This window comes from Mastigoproctus giganteus, chromosome 9 (assembly GCF_048544385.1).
Source record: "Mastigoproctus giganteus isolate SK-2022 chromosome 9, ASM4854438v1, whole genome shotgun sequence".
Taxonomy (NCBI): domain Eukaryota; kingdom Metazoa; phylum Arthropoda; class Arachnida; order Uropygi; family Thelyphonidae; genus Mastigoproctus; species Mastigoproctus giganteus.
The window spans coordinates 88,154,836-88,176,518 of NC_143583.1; the positions used below are offsets into that span (position 1 = coordinate 88,154,836).

The 21,683-nt window shown below is 34.6% G+C and overlaps 1 protein-coding gene across 2 annotated transcripts in view; it reads right to left on the bottom strand.

Annotated features, from left to right (window-relative positions):
• E(Pc) (Enhancer of Polycomb) overlaps positions 1 to 21,683 on the bottom strand; it is a 378,489-nt gene that overhangs the window by 177,758 nt on the left and 179,048 nt on the right. For both annotated transcript variants that reach the window (XM_090381895.1, XM_090381894.1), the window contains exons 7-8: positions 8,260 to 8,340; positions 4,792 to 4,924 (exon numbers count right to left, since the gene is read on the bottom strand). In XM_090381895.1, coding sequence (XP_090238021.1) covers positions 4,792 to 4,924; positions 8,260 to 8,340 — 214 coding nt within the window. The remainder of the gene's footprint in view (positions 1 to 4,791; positions 4,925 to 8,259; positions 8,341 to 21,683) is intronic.

Sequence of the window (21,683 nt, forward strand, 5' to 3'; positions counted from 1 at the left end):
CTCAAAGATTGTCAGTAATGAACACTTTTTTTCAAGAAAAGGGTGAACAGAAAGTGGACATGGAAGAGTCCAAATGGATTAACAACTAATGAAATCGACTTCATCCTCACTAACAGAAGATATATTGTGAATGATGTTACCGTCCTGAATAAGGTAAATGTTGGAAGTGATCACAGAATGGTAAGATGTACACTTGATATAGATGTAGGAAAGGAAAGGAAAAAACTGACTCGAGTAAATAATACAAAGGTCTTTGGGATAACAGAAGAGGAGAAAAGCAGTATGTACTGGAACTTAAGAACAAGTTTCAGCTTCTGCAGACTGCTCAGGACCAAGATATCGACGAGGAATATTACAACTTTATGAAAGTGATAAAGCCCAAGAAACCTATAGAGAAACAGAAATCCAAAGAAGAAGAAATTAGTCAAGAAACACTTGTTATGATGAACCGAAGACAACAAATGAAGAGCAAGAAAAACACTGACAGGGAGAAAATTGAGTATACTGAGTTATGCAAAGCCATTAGAAAGAGACTCAGAGAGGACATAAGAAGATTTAACACAAGAAAAGTAGAACAAGCATTAAGGGAAAATATAGAAAGACAAATGATACTGAAACTGAAGAATAGCGATGGTGTACTTATAAACAGCAGAGAAGGCATAATTCAAATAGCAGAAGACTACTAGAGAGAATTATACAAAGAGCAAGGGAATGATGCCAGCAGTGGGGAAGATGGATTGCAAATTAGCAACACATACGACATATCCGATATTCTTCCTGATGAGGTAGAACATACATTGAAGAAAATGAAGAATCAGAAATCCCCGGGGGAAGATGAAGTTACTGTAGAGTTGTTAAAATTGGGAGGAAGAGACATAACAAAAAAACTGGCAAGGCTCTTCACAAAATGCATTAGAAAAGGTGTGGCGCCTAAGCAGTGAAATAATGCAATCATAGTTTTGCTGCATAAGAACGGACATAAATCAAAAATTGGAAATTATAGACCAATTAGCTTGTTATCCCGCATCTACAAGTTGTTCACAAGGGTCATTACTAACAGAGTAGAAAGAATACTTGATGAGAATCAACCAAAAGAGCAAGCTGGCTTTAGGACAGGATTCTCAACTATGGATCACCTTCACGTAATATCACAGCTAATGGAGAAAGCAAATGAATATAAAACACCATTATGCCTGGCATTTGTGGATTATGAAAAGGCATTTGACTCCATACAGCATAAGGCTGTATGGAGTCAAATTTGAATGGTACCCAACATATTATGATTTTGAAGAAAATATATGCGAATGCTACCTCCTTTATTAGACTAGACAAAGACAGTAGAAAATTTAAAATAGAGAAAGGAGTTCGACAAGGAGACACAATATCTCCGAAGCTGTTTACTGCTGCCCTTGAAGAAGCTTTCAGAAGATTACACTGGTAGCAGAAAGGAGTCAATGTGAATGGAGAGGACCTAAACCATTTACGAGTTGCAGATGACATTGTGGTTATAAGCCACGATCCCAAAGAATTAGAGGAAAATCTTAATCAGTTATGCACAGTTAGTAAGGATTTTGGACTAAAGATGAATACAGCTAAAACAAAAGTAATGATGAACAAGTATGCCACAGAAAGGGAAATAATGATTGAAGGAGCAGTAATTGAAAAGGTGGAGTCATATACTTATCTGGGACAAGTTATTAGCTGTAATAATGATAAATGGCTGGAAGTCAAGAGAAGAATAAATTTTGGATGGATAGCATTCAGGAAATATAGTCACATACTGAAGAGCAATATCCCAGTTTGTCTGAAACGTAAAATAATGAACCAATGTATACTCCCCACCATGACTTATGGAAGTGAAACTTGGGCACTCACCAAAAGAATGGAAGAGAAGCTGAGAACTACACAGCGAAGAATGGAAGAGAAGCTGAGAACTACACAGTGAAGAATGGAACGAATTATATTGGGAATCAAACTGTAAGATAAGAAGAGAAAGACATATGGTCTTGGGCAGGACACATAGCTCAAAGACATGATGACAGATGGACTAAGAAAATAACAGAATGGTACCCAAGAGGATCTAGAAGAAAACCTGGAAGACAAAGGCGGAGATGGATAGATGAAATTCATGAGTTTGTGGGTAGTAAATGGATGGCCAGTGCTCAAAACAGAAGGAACTGGAAAGTTGCTAGAGAGGTCTTCATCCTGAAGTGGGTTGAAAATGGCTGATGATGATGACGTTGATGGCCTTATATTTCCTTTATAGCACTTTTCCATGATCTAATTACATTGTAGGCTTTTACAATATTTTGCTGCAGTGAAATATGAACCTATTTCAATTTCTATAAAACTGGACAGGTTATTTTATAATACTGTAAAATTACTAACTAAAATCTTTATGTTTTTCTCATTATAAAAATTAAATTAATTTAAATCAAAACTTGCTGCACTCCTGTAATATCTGATATCAAGCATGGAACTAATAAGTACTTTATATATAAATATTTCAAATTTTAGGCTTTGGTTCTTTGTATTAGAGCAGTGGTTGCCAAAATGGTTGATATAACATTGTTAGGGGTCGATAGAAAAATATAAGACATCATTGTATGGGTAATATTTAATTAGGTTAACTTGGATTGCCTCCAGCCTGAATGACAACGCAAAATTTTTAAAAATAGGACTTTAAGTTACTTTTGGACAAATATAAATGTCGTAGAAAAATATCCAAAACTTTCTGAAGTGGTACTCCCCTTTTTGCTTGCATTTCCTAGCTCGTCCATTGTTGAAACTGATTTCAGCCATGTTAATTCTGTTTTAACAAAATAAGCTAGATATAGAATTCTGTGGCGATTTAAGGCTGAAACTTACTAATTTTGAACACAACATTGCTAATCTTGTCAAGAGTCACGAAGCACACCCTTCACATTGACAACATTAGTAAATTGTATACTAAGTTAATAAAAGTCTTATTTTCATATATATAAGGAAGATTGTTTTATTGTTATTTTGTTATCTAAATGAAATTTTATATTTTATAAATTCTTTATCCCTCCTATCAAATATGTAATGTTAAGAAGTACGTCAAAAACAAAAAGTATCCCTTTGACGTTAAGCGAATATAATAATATATACTATATTATACATACAATAAACACTGTAACTATAAAATAAACAATCTAAAAACTCACATAAGCGTCTTTTTTGATTGTCTTATTATAATTACGTAATAGTAAAATAGAGGGGGTCGATAAAAAGTCAAGAAACTCTTGAAGGGGTCGACGATCAAAGAAGTTTGGCAACCCCTGTATTAGAGGTATAGTTCCTTATTATCATAACAAGCAAAGTTATGTAATATATGCCTTTCATTATATTATATGCCCATTCAATTTTTTGCAATTACTTTTATATAATTATTTTTATGTAGCATCCTAAATAATGAATTATGATATACAATGAAAATCTGTTGAACACAACCTGTGATAAATTCACAGATTAATCCAATATAGAAAAGCAGTAAAAATTTGACAAATTTATTAATCATTATGGACACAAATTCATTAATCATTATGGGGGGGGGATTAATTTGAAACCCCAGCCATAATAATGTATGCATAATGTATGATTTGCATCTGTGATTTTCATGTCATCTGGAATTGCAAGTTTTATGTCAAGTTGTTGCTGTTTTATCATTAATTAAGTTTACTGTACTTAAGTTAGTAGGGAAAGAAAATGCAAGACAAATATATTTAAGGACAGAACATGATGTTCAGAATTTCAGATTATTAAGGTCTTAAATAACAAAGAACTGATAGCATGGGTCAATAAGTTTATTTTTCAAAAAAAAAACAACAAAAAAAAAAAAAAACATGTGGACCAGACAGATCTTTGAATGCCAATTCCAAATCTGTTTTGTTTTCCTCTAGCATGTCTATACAATAAATCCAAGTCTGTATACATCTTCTAGCTAGAGAGGGGATATACAGACTAATAGATTAACGACAGCTGCAGGCAGAGGTGCAATTCTTGCACTTCTTATTGTTACCAGTCTCATGTGATGTGCTTTGCAATTAAATCATCTTAACTTTTACTGATATTATCAGCAGTGTTATTATGAAAACTACATATGCCAGGAAAAACATTGGTCAATGAAAGTTTCATTTTGTTGATCAGTATAATTTAATTGATAATCTGATATAAATACTTGACTTTTTTCTGAATGGAAAAAGAGCCAAACTAATTAGTTGTTGTTGTTGTTATCTGGTTTTAGGAGCATTAGCAACTAAGGCCATATTGCTCCGGGATATGCGGTGGTCATTCCCTGACCTTTCCGCATCCTCCGTATTTGGTGGCGACGGGCTCGAACCCCAGTCTAATCAAGAAGCGTGTGCTACGCACTGCTGCTCCTTCCCACATGGCTACGGAGGCGCCTAACCAAACTAATTAGTCAACATGGATAAAAAACTACAATGAAACAAACATAATAATAAAAAATATATAAGAACTTTAAGAAATGCAGTATTATGAAGCAGGGAGGACAAGGCTTGTGAGAAGGAAGAAGCAAGCAAAAAAAGTTACTACCTTTCATTCTTCATAAGAGATGGAATGGAAATAATGTATAATAAATATGAAAAATATATACAAAACTGGTTATTTTCTCTTTTATTTTGTTTAGAGTAATTTTCTTTTGTTACACAATTAATTCTCAAAATTTTTTTAATAAAAAAATGTGTTGTAAAAATATATTGAAACACAAATATTTCTTTAATTGTGGCATCTGAATTCCATACCTACCTTAAGTTTGGATACCCGTGTTTCTTGTTTAGATACTGCCTGACTGTTATTGACAGGAACAAAGCTTGGTCGAGGATGTTTGATAGCTGACACTTCTGCTAAAATTTGTCCACTGAAGTCACCAGCTTGATACCTGATTAGCAATAAATAAAAACAGGACATTTGTATATATCACACAGACTGCACAATAACATATACACATAATAAATTCATTACTTCTTTACTGGTGGATGCTGGCCTGTTATTGTTTGTGGAAATTTTGATGCAACAGTCCTATTACACCTGAAAAACATTGAAGATACCAGAATTTCACTAGGTGTGTAGACAGTCTATATTATATTATAAAGACCTATCATTTTGAAAAAGGACTATATCATAAGTTATAATATCTCATATTATGTGTGTTAAGATCAAGGGAGTCCTTCATATTAATGTTTATATGAAAGACTGTTTGTCACACTTGTAAAATGGAACATTCTATGAGTGAATGAAAGTTGAGTATTACAGTGAGGACACAGAGGAGGCACATCTTTGCTGAGTAAACATGAGTTTTTTCTAAGTTGTACTCAATGCTTATTCTTACTAGGACAGATACCTCATATCTATTCAGTCACTTACTTGATTTTTGTGGTTGTAGATCGGGTTTTATTTGGAACAATTTATCATTCACTTCAATGTGCCATATTTTTAACCATTCTTCTTTACAGATCTATTTTATGGATGTGTAATTGATATATAGAACCAGGTAGGGTGAGGAGTCTAGATCTGTTTGGTTTTTTATGGATTGATCACTACATTCACTGCTTGAGATGCCCAAGAATCCAACAAAAGATTACTTCTATTATTGTTTATTATTATTATTTTATTTTTCTTCTTCTTCATCTTCCTCTTGAGGTGTGTTGGTTTGAATTTGATGAAGGAATGGGTAACTAACATGTAACTTGAATGACAGCACTAAAGAAATGGAACTAGTAGATAAATGGTGAGCTGTATCATTTCCCAAATATTAGTTCAGTCCCTAAACTCTATGATCACATCTTATATATGTCATGTTTGGTATTGTTATGGTGTGCTCAATGAATACATTATGTGGACTTAGTCTCTGTGATGACATAGAAAAGATATTGCTAGATTGGATAATTTTGTATTGATAGCTTTCAAATTTTACAGCATAGTTTAACAGTAATTTTTGTCTGCAGAGGTGAAGCATAAGCCTCCAATGTAAACTCTTAACTATGTGCAAGTATATTTATTGTAGCAGTGAAAGCCTGATGTTACATGTCCATTTTACTGATATATGAAATTTGGCAGAATGAAGAGTTCTAGATCAGTTTGGTTTTTTATGGTTCGATCAGAAAGTTCACTGCCCGGAATGCCTGTGTTCCCAAGAATCCAACAAAAGATGACTCCATTGGTCTTTTTCTCTCAGGTGTATTAGTCAGGTTTGAATCTGATTATAGGAATGGGTGAGTGATATCTGTGAGATGTGATCTGATAACATAGGGAACAGAACTAGTAAATAAAAGAGGCACTCTCAACTGTGTGATATGTTTATTGTAGAAGTGGGAGACTGATGTTGATACAACAAATCCTATATCTACATGAGGTGCCTATGTTGATAAATAACACAGAAAAGTATAAATAATTACCTGAGTCAAACATTTTGTGTGTTCCATGAATACACCACCTCCTCAGGGATGAATACTGATATACATATACACACAGAGTTTTCAAATACACATACATATTTATACAAAGTTACATGGTTGTGGATAATGAAGTTGAGCACAGTCTCCAACAATGAAATAAACTACTTGACGTTACAAATTCAATTCAGCATATCTACACCAAACATCACATGACACTAACTGTTGGGGAATAAATACATAAATGTGTGAATAAGAACATAAAAGTGAGCACTGCACTTAGAATTTAAGCACTGCATTTAGAGAACAGGAAACATGAGACATATTAAGAGGGAAGATTTATCTATGTGCTCCAAAGCAATCAGTAAGCTCAAGCACACTGTTGAGCTTACTGCTAGGAAATTCGTCAGAAAGAGTTGCGCTTGAAAAAAATTCTGCAGCAAAAAAGCAGTAGTTTTTCCAAAGCAAAAAGCTCTACTGATATCAGGATATACTTGCCAATTTAACTATCTGCGTGTATACATTTATACTGGGAATACTGCAGAGAATGGGCTGGATGTATCTGTTAAATGTTTGTCAGCAAGGACTTTTTTCCTAACTACTGAGAGTAGTTATCACACAGTAAACATATGAGGAATAATCAAAAATTTGGAGAATTACTCTGTATTTTTAAATTGTAGCATTACAGCAAGTTGTTACTTGTCAGAATATTATAGATGCCAACTCTTGGCTTTCAAAAATCTGGAGATCAAGCATTTTTAAACAGTATGCTTTTGGGCCAAAATCTCCTTTTTTGTAAAAAGCAGGAAGTTATTAAAGTCTACAATGCATTAGAAATTAAACTTCACAGGTAAAACACACATTTTATATTAAAATATAGGCATAGGATTATTTACCAGTAGAGTATGCTTTCAAACCCAAGCTTACCTAGCATTTTTTGTATCTGTGAAGAAAAATATGTCAGACTTTGCCACCTTCAAAAATACTGAATCAAAGTTTTATTCATAACAACAGACTGCTGTCAGGAGTACTTCAAAAGCTTTTCCAAAAACAGAAGATCTGAACTCAGATTTGTTTTTCTAACCTTGCTGAATATCTTCTCACACTCACCATTGCTATAAGGAATTACTAATATGACAAGCTTGACCTCGGACAACTTGTTATGTTATATTTTAATATTCCTTGTACATTTGTCAGTTCTCCAACCAAGGACCACTGTCCATATTAATTCTTTCTTCTTTTTTAACAGCACCTAGTAGCTTCTCACATAAAAGAGGCAGAGCTGATGCTGCAAAACATCTATTTTTTTAGCTGGGTTTTTTTATCATTTAATGACATCAAAAAGTACTGGAAACTTGTCCAACAAAAATTTCAAATTTGAAAATAATGCACTGCCAACTGATGCTATTTGGCTACCTGAGCATTTATAAGAACACATTTTTTAATGGGAACTTCGGTACTATGTAGTCACATGCATCCATAAAGTACTTCCTCACCAAGTAAAAGAACAGAATCAATGTTATAACTCTTCTTATTGGTGCAGTTGCATTTGCTATTTAGAAATTGTTGCTTTTAAAAAAGAACGCGTGTGTGTGTATGTGTGTAAGTTTACAAGTAGAACTCTTTAAACAATAATAAAAGGGGCGGTCCATAATAGCACATGTAACTTCCTGTAAGTGGGATGCCTTGCAGCTAATTAACAGAATTCATATACTCTGATTTCGAGCAATATATTCAGAATTAAATTTTCAAATTATGAAAACATAAAAATGAGATTCATTGACACTCCACTAACAACAATAACTAATTAAATAACACTCACCTCTTTTCAAAGATTTCTATGGTTAAATGTAATTGTTCTCGTTTTGTTTTTTCCCTTCGTTTGACCATTTCAAGAAGAGTGCTAAAACAGAAAGATAATTTGATTTTAGAAAAATATCAAAGAAAACTAGGTAAAACAAGAAAGAAAATAATGCTAATCAAAGGGATAACAAAGACAGCCATCAAATTAAAATATGATTTAAGAAAAGCATATTATCATAATGAACAAAAAAAATAATAAAATAAATAAGGTGTTATGTAAGCTTTTTCAGATACAAGAGTTCCTTCAATGTGCAGTATTATCTTCTTTCTCTTGTTATCTTAAGAGAAAGAAGACAATTAACATTAGAACAAAGCAGCTTCATGATAATTGAAAATGCCTATCACCTAACATTGTTATATATATATATATATAGTAAACTCTCGATTTAACAGACTAATAGAGGAGAAGAGGTGTCCATTAAGGCTGAAAGTTTGTTAAATCAAATGTAACCTTGGAGGGGGGGGGCATTTTTTATTGTTCTTAATGTAAAAAAAAAAAACTTTAATACAATGTACACTACTGTACAATATAAAATCATTAAATTAAAATAAAGGATATGTAATATTCTGTTGTAAATATAAAATGTTGCAATTTGGCCTTTGATTTACGGATATAAGAAACAGTTTGTTTTTTTAGGGGTTAATTTCACAAATGCGCTACTGAGACGCCTTTTTATAATTTCTCAATTAGCTCTAATTTCTGGGCCACATTTAAGTTCACATGCTTTCTTTTAACTCCTCCTCTGTCACTTGATACCATTTTAAATTGTAAGGATTGCAAAATTATTTAATAAATAAAATCACAATTCAGAAATCACAGAAACACTTGCATACAACCTGACCGCACAATAGATTGAGGCAAACTGAGACCGAAACAAAGCGAGTCAGTAGACCTGCAGTTTAGTGTCCCAAGTCACGTTCAGCTTGCAAGTCACCACCTACTATTATCTGTTATCTGTAAAAACAGCTATGTGAACAAGTTTTCAGAAAGAATAAAAAACAATTTCCAGATTACAATTCCTGAATTTGATTATAAAAATAAAAGTAGGTACCTATCAAAACAATAATGGAAATAAGTAATTATTATTAATTTTTATTTAATAATAACACTGAAGTTTTGTATAACCTAAAAAAAATAATATGGTCGAGATTAATATGTACATTACTGTATTATTATTTGTAACGTACATATTAATCTCGACCATATTATTCTTCCGAAATCCACTATATCGAGGATTTACGGCATGTGTATATATATTTTAATTGTCTGTCATAACCTAAATATAATGAGAGTCATGCTTCCACCATATAATGAAATAATTTTATTATTAATAGAATAGTAAGAGTTTCAACATCTTTACAAGTACTTTCCATCTACAATAAGAAGAAAAATTAACAATTTTTTTTTTTTATGAAACCCCCAAACACGAGAGGTATTAGAACCTAAATTACTTAGTACTGTGCTCGGGTTGGAGGTTAAGAAGACAAAAGAAGATAATTGCTGACATAAGACTTAAACTTCCGTAGACTGCAATTTTCAAGAAATACGTATGAAGGAAGGTTGTTCCAGGAAAATGGCAGTTGAATGAATAAACGAGGAAGACGAAAAGTTAAGTTCTGTGAGTTTGAAGTTGGACAGTAAATAAATGTTGGCTGGTGGCAGCATGTGTTTGGACTGTTTTGAAAGACAGAGCGAGAATTAAAGAAGCCCATTCAGAAGAACAGTGCCCATGGAAGTATCTGTAGAAAAGGCATGCAGCAGAAACAGTACATCTATAAGACAGCGAGTGGAGAGACTCTGTTAGAGATGAGTCATTAATTAACCTAACTGCCCTCTTCTGAATGGAATCTAGAACCCTGAGAGAAGTTTTGGGGGCACCGCCCCAGATGTGGGAACAATATTCCATGGTAGAGCCGATTTGCAATTTGTACAAAGTGAACAGCTGTTTGGAAGAAAAGTAATGCCAAGAGCAAAAGAGAAAACCACGTTTTTTAGATGAAGAGGAAGCAATATTTGTAATGTGCTTGTGACAAGAGAGAACAGAAGTCAGCCTAATCACCAAAAGAGATATATCAGCTTCCCTAGAAATCGTAGTGTCACCAAAGATAAGCAAAGCAGCAGAAGAATCCTTTTTGTGAGATATAAGACAAGACTGAGTTTTAGAAGGATTGAAATCAACTAAGTTGCTTTTGCCCCACTGGAGAATTACCAGGTAATCGGCATTTAAGGATCTGGTAGTGGATATTCAAGAAGTTGAAGCTGATTGAGCAGGGCAAGGATTCTCAAAATGGAAAGTGGAATGCAATGTGCTATCATCGGCAAAACTATGGATAGGATTTCCAGTCAATGGAAGAAGGTCATTAAATATACAAGAGGAAAAGAGTGGGGAAAAGAAGTGAACCTTGGGGTACACCAGCATTAGTGGAGAAGTTAGAAGAGAGATAGCCATCTATCATCACCCTTAGTGAACAATCAGAGAGAAAACTGAATAACCAATTAAAAAAAACAGTTGTCAAACTGTAAGATGGAAGCTTGTTTAGAAGACTTTTATGCCAAATATGATCACAAGCCTTTGAGATCCAAGAGCAACTGTTTATGTTTCACCACACTTTTCCATTGAATTTGTCCATAAATGGGCAACATAAGCCAGAATATCACCAGTGGATCGACACTGAATGAATCCATACTGATGATTTTTAATCAGATTAAAGGTTTCTAGGTAGTTTAACAGTTGGCAGTTAATTGATTTCTCCATTACTTTAGAAAGAGTAGAAGTAATTGCAATGGGACGAAAATTGGATGGGAGGGATTTGTCACAGTTTTTTAGGAAATAGCTGGATATGAGCAAATTTCCAAGCAGAAGGAAAAACACCTTTGGAATAAGAAAGTGAAAAAAGGTGGCAAAGAATAGGAGTAAGTTCAGGTGCATAGGTTTTGAGAACAAGTGGAGAAATACCATCAGGACCTGAGCTTTCTTAGGATCAAGATTCATCAAAATCCTTCTGACATCCTTTTGACGGAAGACCACAGCAGGCATTGAATGGAGCGTGTTGGGAATGGTGGGAGGTGTTTTACCAAGATCATTAATACATGAGTTGGAAGAAAAATGGGATGTCAGCAGGTCAGCTTTATCCTTGGCTGAAGTGACAACAGAACCAACTGGTTTTGACAGAGGTGGGAGCAGAGATGGGCAAAAGTTGCGGCCAATAGCTTTGGCAAGAGACCAGAATGCTCAGCTACCATTAGGGCAAGAAGAAAGTTTTCTACTCTTAGCCTGTTCAAAATCTAGTTTGGACTGATTAATAACTGCTTTACAATTGTTGCGAGCTTTTGTGTAGGCAGAAAATGAAACTGAAGATTTGGAAACAAGCCAATTATGATATGCACTGTTCTCTTGAACAGCCTTAGCACATTTATTGGAAAACCAAGGTTTAGAAAAATTACACGATTTTAAAGTGGAGTGTCGGATAAAGGATTCCATTCCTGCAAGAATAATTTCAGTTACATCATCTGAGCAAACGTTGACATCAGAAGTTTTGAAACAGTCGAACCAAGGAAAAGAAATCTTGCAGGTCAATCCATTTTGCATTCTTGTAATGCCAAACAACATGAGGTTGGGAATAGCAATGAGATAAAGGCTCCATTGGGGAAGAGACAATCAACAAGTTGTGATCTGAGGTGCCTGAAGGACCACTCACCGTGTACTCGGTGAGTGGTCCTTCGACCGTGTACTCGGAAGGATTGTTTGTGAGAAAAAGATCAAGCATGTTGGCTGTATGGTTAGGATTGTCTGGTATTCTGGTAAGTAAATGAAAAATCTGTGCGAGGGCATTAGTAATTGCAAAAGCCTGAACATCTCAACCAGCTGGGTCGGTGTGGCTAGAAAACGGAAGCCAGCTGGAGTTGTGAACATTAAATTCACCAAGGAAAATTACCTCACTGACAGGAAAGTTGGACTGGAGAAAGTCAAGTTGCAAAGAGCTCCAAGTGATTAGTGTAGTTGTGAGAATGGTAGAGACAACAGATGAATTTGACGGAATCGGGTAGAGAGATTTTAAGCCAGATAAGATCAAAAAGAGGAGATTCCAAATTACCAAGTCTCTGACAGGGAATATCGGAACGGACATATGCACAAGTACCACCTTTGAGGCGAAAGGAATCATACAGCGAATAATTTGGGCAAGTGAGATGAGCAGTAGTTGAATCAACCGATAACTGAGATTCTGTCAGAAAAAGTACCTGGGTTTTGGTAGACTGCAAGTGGAAATGGACATCGTTGAGATTAAAACTGAGACCACGTATATTTGTGAAATGAACTAGAAAGTGTTTGGAAGGTTTAGATTTTAGTTAAACATGATTTTCCCTTAACAAAACCACATCCTTCAGAATGCCACTTCTATCTAAATATCATTAGATTGCACTCTTAATCATTGCCTTCATGATTTTTCTACCACTGGAGTCAGACGAACTGGTCTATAGTTACTGATTTCACACTTAGAACTGCCTTTATGTATTGGCAATATGTTGGCACTTCTCCACTCCTCCAGAATCCACAGTGATGAAAAAGTCATTTCCAACTGTTTCAAAGATGTTAGTTAGGTCTGTCACTGTGAATGATGCATCAAATGAAGGTTTGCATGCTTCCTTGTCAATTAATCATGAAGAACACTCCAATAACAGTGAACAAATTTTTGAGGATGTACACCATAACCTACATTTAGAGGGGAATGTATTTTGAAGACTATGCTGAAGAGGACATTACATGTTTCAGGGCACATGTAGATAAGAGCAGGAACCTACTGTGGTTGAGAAAGAAGTTTCGTTGAAGGATGCTGATCAAGGATTAAAATATTTATGCTGTTTTTTTTTCAAGCACAGTCTAACTATGAAAGTGAATCATATGCTATCATGAGCCTTCATAATTCTCTTTAAAATCATGCTTTGCCACTGAAAGAGTACATTTTAACAGATTATTTTAAAGTCTGAAACAAATTCCACAGATATACATATGTGTCACTATATATGGTAATTAATGTACACCTTCATTTTCTTGTTTAGTACTAGATATTGTGAATTACGTTAACACTATGCTATAATAGTAGAATTACATTAAAGGTTCAAAGTTTTCTTTGTTCTTTTATTGATTTTATGAACTGTTGACATAATAACCATTTTTCCATTCCCCTGGGAGGTTGCTATAGAGAGCTACAACTGTATAATTTTATACCAAGAAAACACATTATACTTTGTTTCAATGGTATATCATTAAACTTTACTTAATTTGTCATTATAACAGAACAAAACCACATTTTGAGGACCAATTCTCCCTGCTGTTGATAAAACATCAGTTTTAAGCTAGTCAACATCTATCTAAATTAAACAATGATATGGAAAAATTTGTGAAAAAAATCAACACGATTTGGAAATATGTTACTTCCAACCAAATACAAAGTTCAATATGAAGTGCAGAAATGATAGAATTCTCCAACATAATGATCACATACACAGAAGGAGACCTTTAATGGTGGCTGGAGAAGCACCCAGGAGTTATCTACTTTTGGAGGCCAAGTGAGCTGACCATCTATAAGGCAGTAGTGTCAGAAGTGGTTGTCACTGCAGTAGTCTGAAAGGCTGAAGCATTACCCACACTGATCGTGCCAGCAGCATGCATGGTTGTGGTTGAACCATTATTGTTCCAAAAGTTCTTTCTTGAATGATGGGGTTCCTGTTCTGGAAGAGGGTGATCCTCTGCTTTATTTCTGCTGAAGATGTTATGGTATTCTGTCTGTATATGATATGCTTTAAAGAAATCCCTTCTATTATGATGGTGGGATATATTTATAGTAAAATACTTTATAATTCTCTGTTATGTGATGAGCAATATCACTTTGTAGGAGTGATGTTGCTGATGTTGCTGATACGCTCATCTGTGCTTGAGTGGAACTGGCAGAAGGTTTGTCCTATGTAGTATCTACCACACTGATAACCTGGTGTGTAGACATCTCTCTTGTGGAGGGAAAGAGAAGCAGAGAATTTGTTTCAGATCTTTATTGCTAATGAACTCTACCTTTACACTGTACAGGTGACTCCCGCTTAACGCTGATAATTCGTTCCAGAAAAACAGAGCGCTAAGTGAATCCGCGCTAAGTATGCGCCGCATTCCCATAAGGTAACATATGTATTTGTGAGTTGCGGTCGGCGCAATAGGATATTTCCTAATCAATAATAAACGGTAGTGAAAAGATGCACAAATGTCGGTCGAAATATTTAATATTCAAATATTTGTACATATAAAATATTCTGCATTGTATATGTATATAATTATGTGGTAACTACTTACGTATCAAAATTAAACTTAAAATTCCAATTAAAATCATGAATTTAATTGATCTAAATTGATTTTAATTGATTTAATTTAATTGATGAATTTAATCATAAAAAATATGTTGATTTTGGGTTGTACTTTGGCCCTCTTCCTGTTAAACTAAAAGGTGTTTTAATTTAAAATCCCCCACAGCGATACCACCCAACAATAAAGTCACCCGATCCTTCACCGCTTTGAAACCTGGCATGTTTTCTTCTTCTTTCAATATGAAACTTTTTTTAGGCATTCGTTTCCAAAAAAGTCCTGCTTCATCTATGTTAAAAACTTGTTGAGAAGTATAACACACAATACCCCTCTTCAATAATTTTAACAAGTTCTTTTTTTGAAGGTTTCAAGTCCTTGATCTGCAATTGCGGCTTCTCCCTGGATTTTAAATTTATTCAACCAGCCCTTACTAGTTTTAAATGGTTCTACATTTTTTTTTTTTTTTTTTAGGTGAGTTTTCTTCAGATTGTAATAGGCTAATCTCTCTCGCTCTCTCTCTCTCTCTCACTTTTTTTTTTTGATAATATTTAACTTAACTCAATTCTACATTAGATATTATCTTCAATAAAATTAGTTAAAAGTCTCTCCATTTCAATCCTGATAGCCGGCCTAGTCCTAGTTTCTTGCAGTGGAACAGCGTCTTTCCTGCTGCTAAAATTAATTCTTTATTTTTTTATAATTGTTCTTACAGTTAAACTTATCAGTCCTAGATTATGGCACACATCTGCTTGTCACTGACCGGAATCGATTTGCTTCGAAACGACTAATTTAATTTTCAAATTCAGTCTTTTTCTTACTGAGTCTAGACGACATTGCTTTTTCATTCTTATCCACCATTATTAATTAACTCTTCAAAAATGTAACTGCATTGATTGCATTAATTATGATACAACGCTCGAATAAACTGTCCATTACGCACAATGTCTAATACTGTACTGAGTGATGACTAAAATTCGGATAAATGCATATAATGCAAATATTACAAGCAATATACTTGATAATTTTTTAAAATGTTGATCTTGGAATACGTAACAAGTCACTGTACTGCAATTAAATTAGCGTGCGAGAAAATTTCTCAAGTCGGCGTGGGAAACGTTTTGATGCTGTTTTGCTATTCATTTTCAAGCTATCGACTCCATCAGACGAAAAGTTTTCGTTAAATATGCCAAAAATGCAATCTGTAAAAGAGCGTTATAGTCAGATACAGGTTATAATATAAGAACAGCGTTATAGCAACTCAGCGTAAAGCGACACATATTAAAACGAGGGCTTGCTGTATTTCTTAGCTAGCGTGTTAACTGTTTCATCAAGGCCAAGGTGCAAGGGGAATAAAATTGGAGTTCATCTGTGTTGGGGGGGGGGGAGGAAGAGAATTTCTGATTATACAGTCCACTCCAATCTCTGCAATTGTCGATTCCTTCTGAAAATGAACATGATGAGTTAGAGTTCTTGCTTAAGGTTGTCAGGGAAACGAATTCTGAGGGCTCCTAATCATACCTGTTTTTGTGTGATAGAATGGTTGGAGTTATGGTTATTGACAATGTATCAGCGGGTTTTCTGAAAACAAAGAGTTCTACTGGTTGTCCCCCCCCCCCCACCCACACACACAGAAAATCTGATTTTGCAAGATATTATTAAAATAGTTTTAGAATTCCAGTGATCTGTTATCTGTCCCAGACAACAAAAATATCATTGACATATCTCAGCCGGTTAATGATTTTATCAACTTGGGCACCTATAGGAACTCAATCCGGCAGAATTCATAGGGCAGGACTTTAAAGAATACAGTCACTCCCCGAATTATGTAAGGGTTGTGTTGTGCTGAACTCGATGTAAGTCGGAATTTCCCTAAATGCTTGTGCAGCACATGCAACCGTGCTCGCTGAATTGATTGTATCAAAAAAGAAATGTTCGATGAACATGTAATTGTAGATTTCTTTGTAGCAAGTAAGCATATTATTCGCCCCTCTGTTAACTTTTAAGAATCGTTCACTGTCAAAATCCATCTTCTCAAACATCGCCATTGCCATCTCTCTGGTGATGAAGCATCTCGTCTCCTCATTTGGTTCATCTTGAGCTTCGTCAGCATTTTCTTCTTTCACTATCGCTGCCTGCAAGTCAATAAGTTCTTTGTTAGATAATTCCTTCTCTTCTTCCTCTATTAACTCCTCCACGTCTTTGGCATCAACCTCTAGCTGAAGTAGCTCTGCAACCTTTACAATCTTATCTGTAACCTCTTCATATGATTCGTCTTTTTCAAATCCTTAAAAGCCTTTTACGTGCCATGGGCATATTTTCTTCCATGCACCATTTAAACAACTTTTAATAATTTCCGCCCAAGTCTTATTAATGTTTAAGATGGTGTGGTAAATATTGTAAGATTTCCAAAAGTCTCTTAACGAAAAATTTTTCTCACTGTCAAAGCATACTATTTACGCACAACATTTGCTCTTAAATTCGAAATAATACCCTGATACATAGGTTGGATGAGTGAAGTCATGTTTGACAGTAGAAATACGACTCTCACGTTAAAATTGAAATCATCTAGATGCATAGGATGTCCAGAAGCATTATCTAATAGAAGAAAAATCATGGAAGGAACGTCATTGTCTTTACAATATTTTTCCACCTCAGGAATGAAGCAGCAATTAAATCAATCCTCAAAGAGAGATATTGTTATCCGTGCTCTCTGGTTTGATCAGAAATGCATGGGTAGGTTGGCTTTATTGATGCCCTTGAATGCACGAGGATTTCCAGAATGGTACATAAGCAGTGGTTTTAATCTGTAATCTCCCATTGCATCAGCCCCAAGCAAGAGCGTGGCATTATCTTTTGAAGCCTCGAAAACCTGGCGCATTGTCTTTTCCTCTTGGGCAATGTATGTTCGATCCAGCATTTTTTTCAATACAGAGCAGTCTCATCAACGTTAAAAATTTGCTGCATTGAATAGCCGCCTTCGTCAATAATTTTTTCCAACACATCACAAAATTTCTCTGCAGCTGCAAAATCGGCACTGGCAACTTCGCCACATTTGATTTGATTTGATTTGGTAGTTGTTGGCGCATCGGCTTCTGTGGCCATATTGCACCTCCCAAGGTTTTTGCAGTACTTTGATCCAAGCCCGAGTCGGGAATCAAACCCGCGACCTTTGGGTTGCCGGGCAGGTACTTTACCCACTCGGCTAGCCGGTCGAACTTCGCCACATATTTCAGCATTGTTAGAACCAGAGCGATAGAACCTATTAAACTATCCGTTGCTTGCCACGAACTTGGCTTGAGGTTTGCTGAACTTATCCTTAATATCTTCATAAATACTTGTTGCTTTTGCTTGGATGGTCATTAGACTTGGAGGCACTCGCTTCTGAATCTGATTTTCCATCCATATTATTAATAGCTCTTCCATCTTCGATATAGCACCTGAATGCTGTTTTGTGATCACTGTTGATCTTAAGTGCGTTGATCCTTTGACATGTTCTTTTATACGTGCACTGTCCTTTAAAACAGTATTCTCTGTTGAAGCAGTGAGACCTAATTCCCATGCAACAGATGACAAACTTTGTCTTGCTTCTTAATCATTTTCATCTTCATTTCTAACTCAATTTTGTTTCGTTTCCTAACACTGCCACCATTTTCACTTTCTGTTGGTCACTTTCCCCTTCATCATTGTAAAAAGTAAATAGGAATGAAGAGAAGATTCTGAAAATTTATTTATGTTTTTTATATTATTGAAGATTTCAGTGAAGGGGAACTCAATTTCACCATACTACTGTAACATAAAAACTACAGAATTCCAGTTATCGGTATTATCGCAAATTCAATAAGATCGTTTTACTACCCGTTTATAATTAGATGCACCAACAGAAAAGCCCAATAAACCGGAAAGTGCAAATTGTTTTTATTGTTTTATGGTTGTGGCCACCAGAAATGTGTTTTAGAAAAATATTACAAAGGCGTTCAAAATAGATTCTTATAACGGAACATATGATAACGATAAAAGCGTAGTGCAATTTCCTTTATAAAAATGACCTTTTAGACAGATGAATAGCTTAGTGATATAGCGAAATTTTCAACTTCCAAGGACTTCGAATGAATTACAAAAAAAAAAACAAAAACCCCAATGTGTATTGGGTTCACATTATGATATTTTCACAATACTTCAATTTATCCCTACAGATGCAAAACATGTTTCCACATATTTTTCAGTTTGCACCGGCTGGCAAAAACTGATGTAAATTCGAATTTGCATAAGTTGGGTATTACATTAGTCGGGGAGTTCCTGTAGTCAAGGTATGCATGCATGTTACTTGTTCATTAAATGCAGGTGATGCTTTGGCCTCTTAGACCACTACAACAACAACCAGTTCTAACATCACTGCCTCCCAGATGGTGAGCTTGCTTAAATGCAAGAGGAGACAGCTTCTGGAAGTTCCTCTGGCCACCAGTTAAAGGTCATTTTCTATGCATGTGATCCCTTTGTTGAGAAATTCCATCATTCTTAACACTTCACAGTGACCTCTGAATATGGGTAGAAATAATACATATTTACAAATTGTTAATGGTTTCAGTTTTTCCATCCTAACTTTAATTTCGATGTTCAATTTTTTAAAATTGAAATTTTATCAACAGAAGAAGGTTACATAGCTCCTGCTGAAAACATCTCGATTTTTTAGTTATTATATTTACAGGTAACCCTCATATAACGCAGTACCTATACAACGCGGTTCATAAATTGTGGCTACCCTTGTGTGACATGGTTGTGATTTCGATATAACGTGATCTATGAATTGTTGTATCGCTTCTTTTCACATTTTTACCACGCGACTTAAAAATCAAACTTTATGTTCGTTAAATTTGAAATGGGTGTAGTTGTCAGAACTGAATTTATATAAGGGGAAACACGCAAGTACATACATACATACATATTTTTTTGTGCAGTGCCAATTTTTTACCCTATAAAGAGTTAATTGTTGCGCAAGTAGTTATAAATAGTTAATTTATTCGGGTAATACCCCTTGGCAAATAAAAAATTTATTTCTTATAGTAATGGCCACCAAAACTGCAAAAGAAGGAAAAAAACCAACATTGAAAAGAAAATTCATTTCTCTCAAAGAAAAAAATTAAAATTTTGGATCGGTTGAAAAATGGAGAAAAACAAGTTGTTGCAAGGATTTTGAATTTAAATGAATCAAAAATTCGTACAATCAAACAAAATGAGCAGAAAATCAGAGATAGTGTTATTGCTGGGTCAACTATAAGTGCAAAGCTCATGTATGCAATATTTTAATGTAAAAAATGGACAAATCTCTAATGGTTTGGATTGAAGACTGCACTCACAAGAAAATTCCTTTGAGTGGAAACCTTATTAAACAAAAAGCCCTCAAAATTTATCAATATTTAAAAGAACTTGAACAAGATTTTTCAGAAGAAAGCTCTCAGCATGAATTTTGTGCCAGTAAGGGCTGGTTTGAAAATTTTAAAAAGCAACTTTCTTTGCATAACCTTCAGCTCCAAGGAGAATCAGCATCAGTAGACGTAGAAGCCGCCTGAAAATTCCCAGAAGAACTTTTAAAAATCATTGAAGAAGGTGGATATAGTGCAGACCAGGTATTCAATGCAGACGAATTTGGGTTAAACTGGAAAAAAATGCCAAAACGCACTTATAGCTCAAAAAATTAAAAAACAGCTCCTGGATTCAAAGTTTCTAAAGACAGAATTACTCTACTGTTTTGTAGTAATGCGTCATGTGATTACATGACAAAACCAATGTTAATTAACCGATCTTTAAATCCTCGTGCTATGAAAGCAATTGACAAGTCCACCCTCCCTGTTTATTGGAGAGCCAACAAAAAGGCATGGCTTACAGCTAGCATATTTGAAAATTGGTTTTTTAACTGTTTTGTGTCTGATATAGAAAGATACACAAAGAAAAAGAATATCAACTTTAAAATTTTACTAATTTTAGATAACGCGCCAGAGCACTCAAAAAATGTAACCCATCCGAATATTAAAATAATTTATTTGCCGCCTAATACAATGTCATTTATTCAACCCCTTGATCAAGGGATAATTTCAACATTTAAAGCGTATTATATTCGTCAAACATTCAAATTAATTTTGGAAAAAATGGAGTCTAATCCAAACATGACACTGCCTCAAGTGTGGAAAGAGTTTTCAATATTTAATTATGTAAAAATTATTTCTCTATGTGTAAAGGAGTTAAAACCCTCTACACTGAAAGGTTGCTGGAAAAAAATATGGCCTGGTGTCGTCCTTAATCAAAATTTTATACCTCCTTGGATGCTGAACTAAGTCGTATAACAAACCTGGCACGCATCTGTGGTTGCGAGAGATTTTCCGATATGGTGGAAAATGAAATTCATGAATTAATTGATGAAGAAACAGATTTAAATGAGGAGGGATTGATTCAATTAATAGAAGACGGCAAACCAAATACAAATGGTGAGGAAAGTTCTACTGAAGATTCTGATTGTGCTGAGTCTGTTAAAGAGTTCAGTCTAAAGAAATCAGCAGAAGGATTAAATTTGGCACAAAAGTTAGGAAGTTATTTTACTGATAATGATCCCTCAACAGAGTGCTCAGAAAAATTCAAAAGACAATTGGACAGTTGTTTAGCTCCATATTATGAACTTAATAAAAATTGCAGTATAGTAATCAAGGTCTTATTATCGACTTTTTGATAAGAAAACCAGCTGAAGTACCCAGCGAGAATTATACAAATGATGCTGAAGAGATTTCAAGTGATAACAACATCCGGCCACTCGTAAATAAAGAATACCTACGAAATATATTTTCTGAAGACAGTGATGATGATTAAAATATCCATTTCTTTAATTTTGAAATGTATGCATTATGTGTAATGAAATTTATGTACAATTCCTAATTTTATGCTATGTATTTGTTAAATAGTTAGATAGTATGAATCAGAGTTGTAATACTCAATATGTTCTATGTTGATATTAATATTTGTAAAATAATAAGAGGAGTTCACCTCA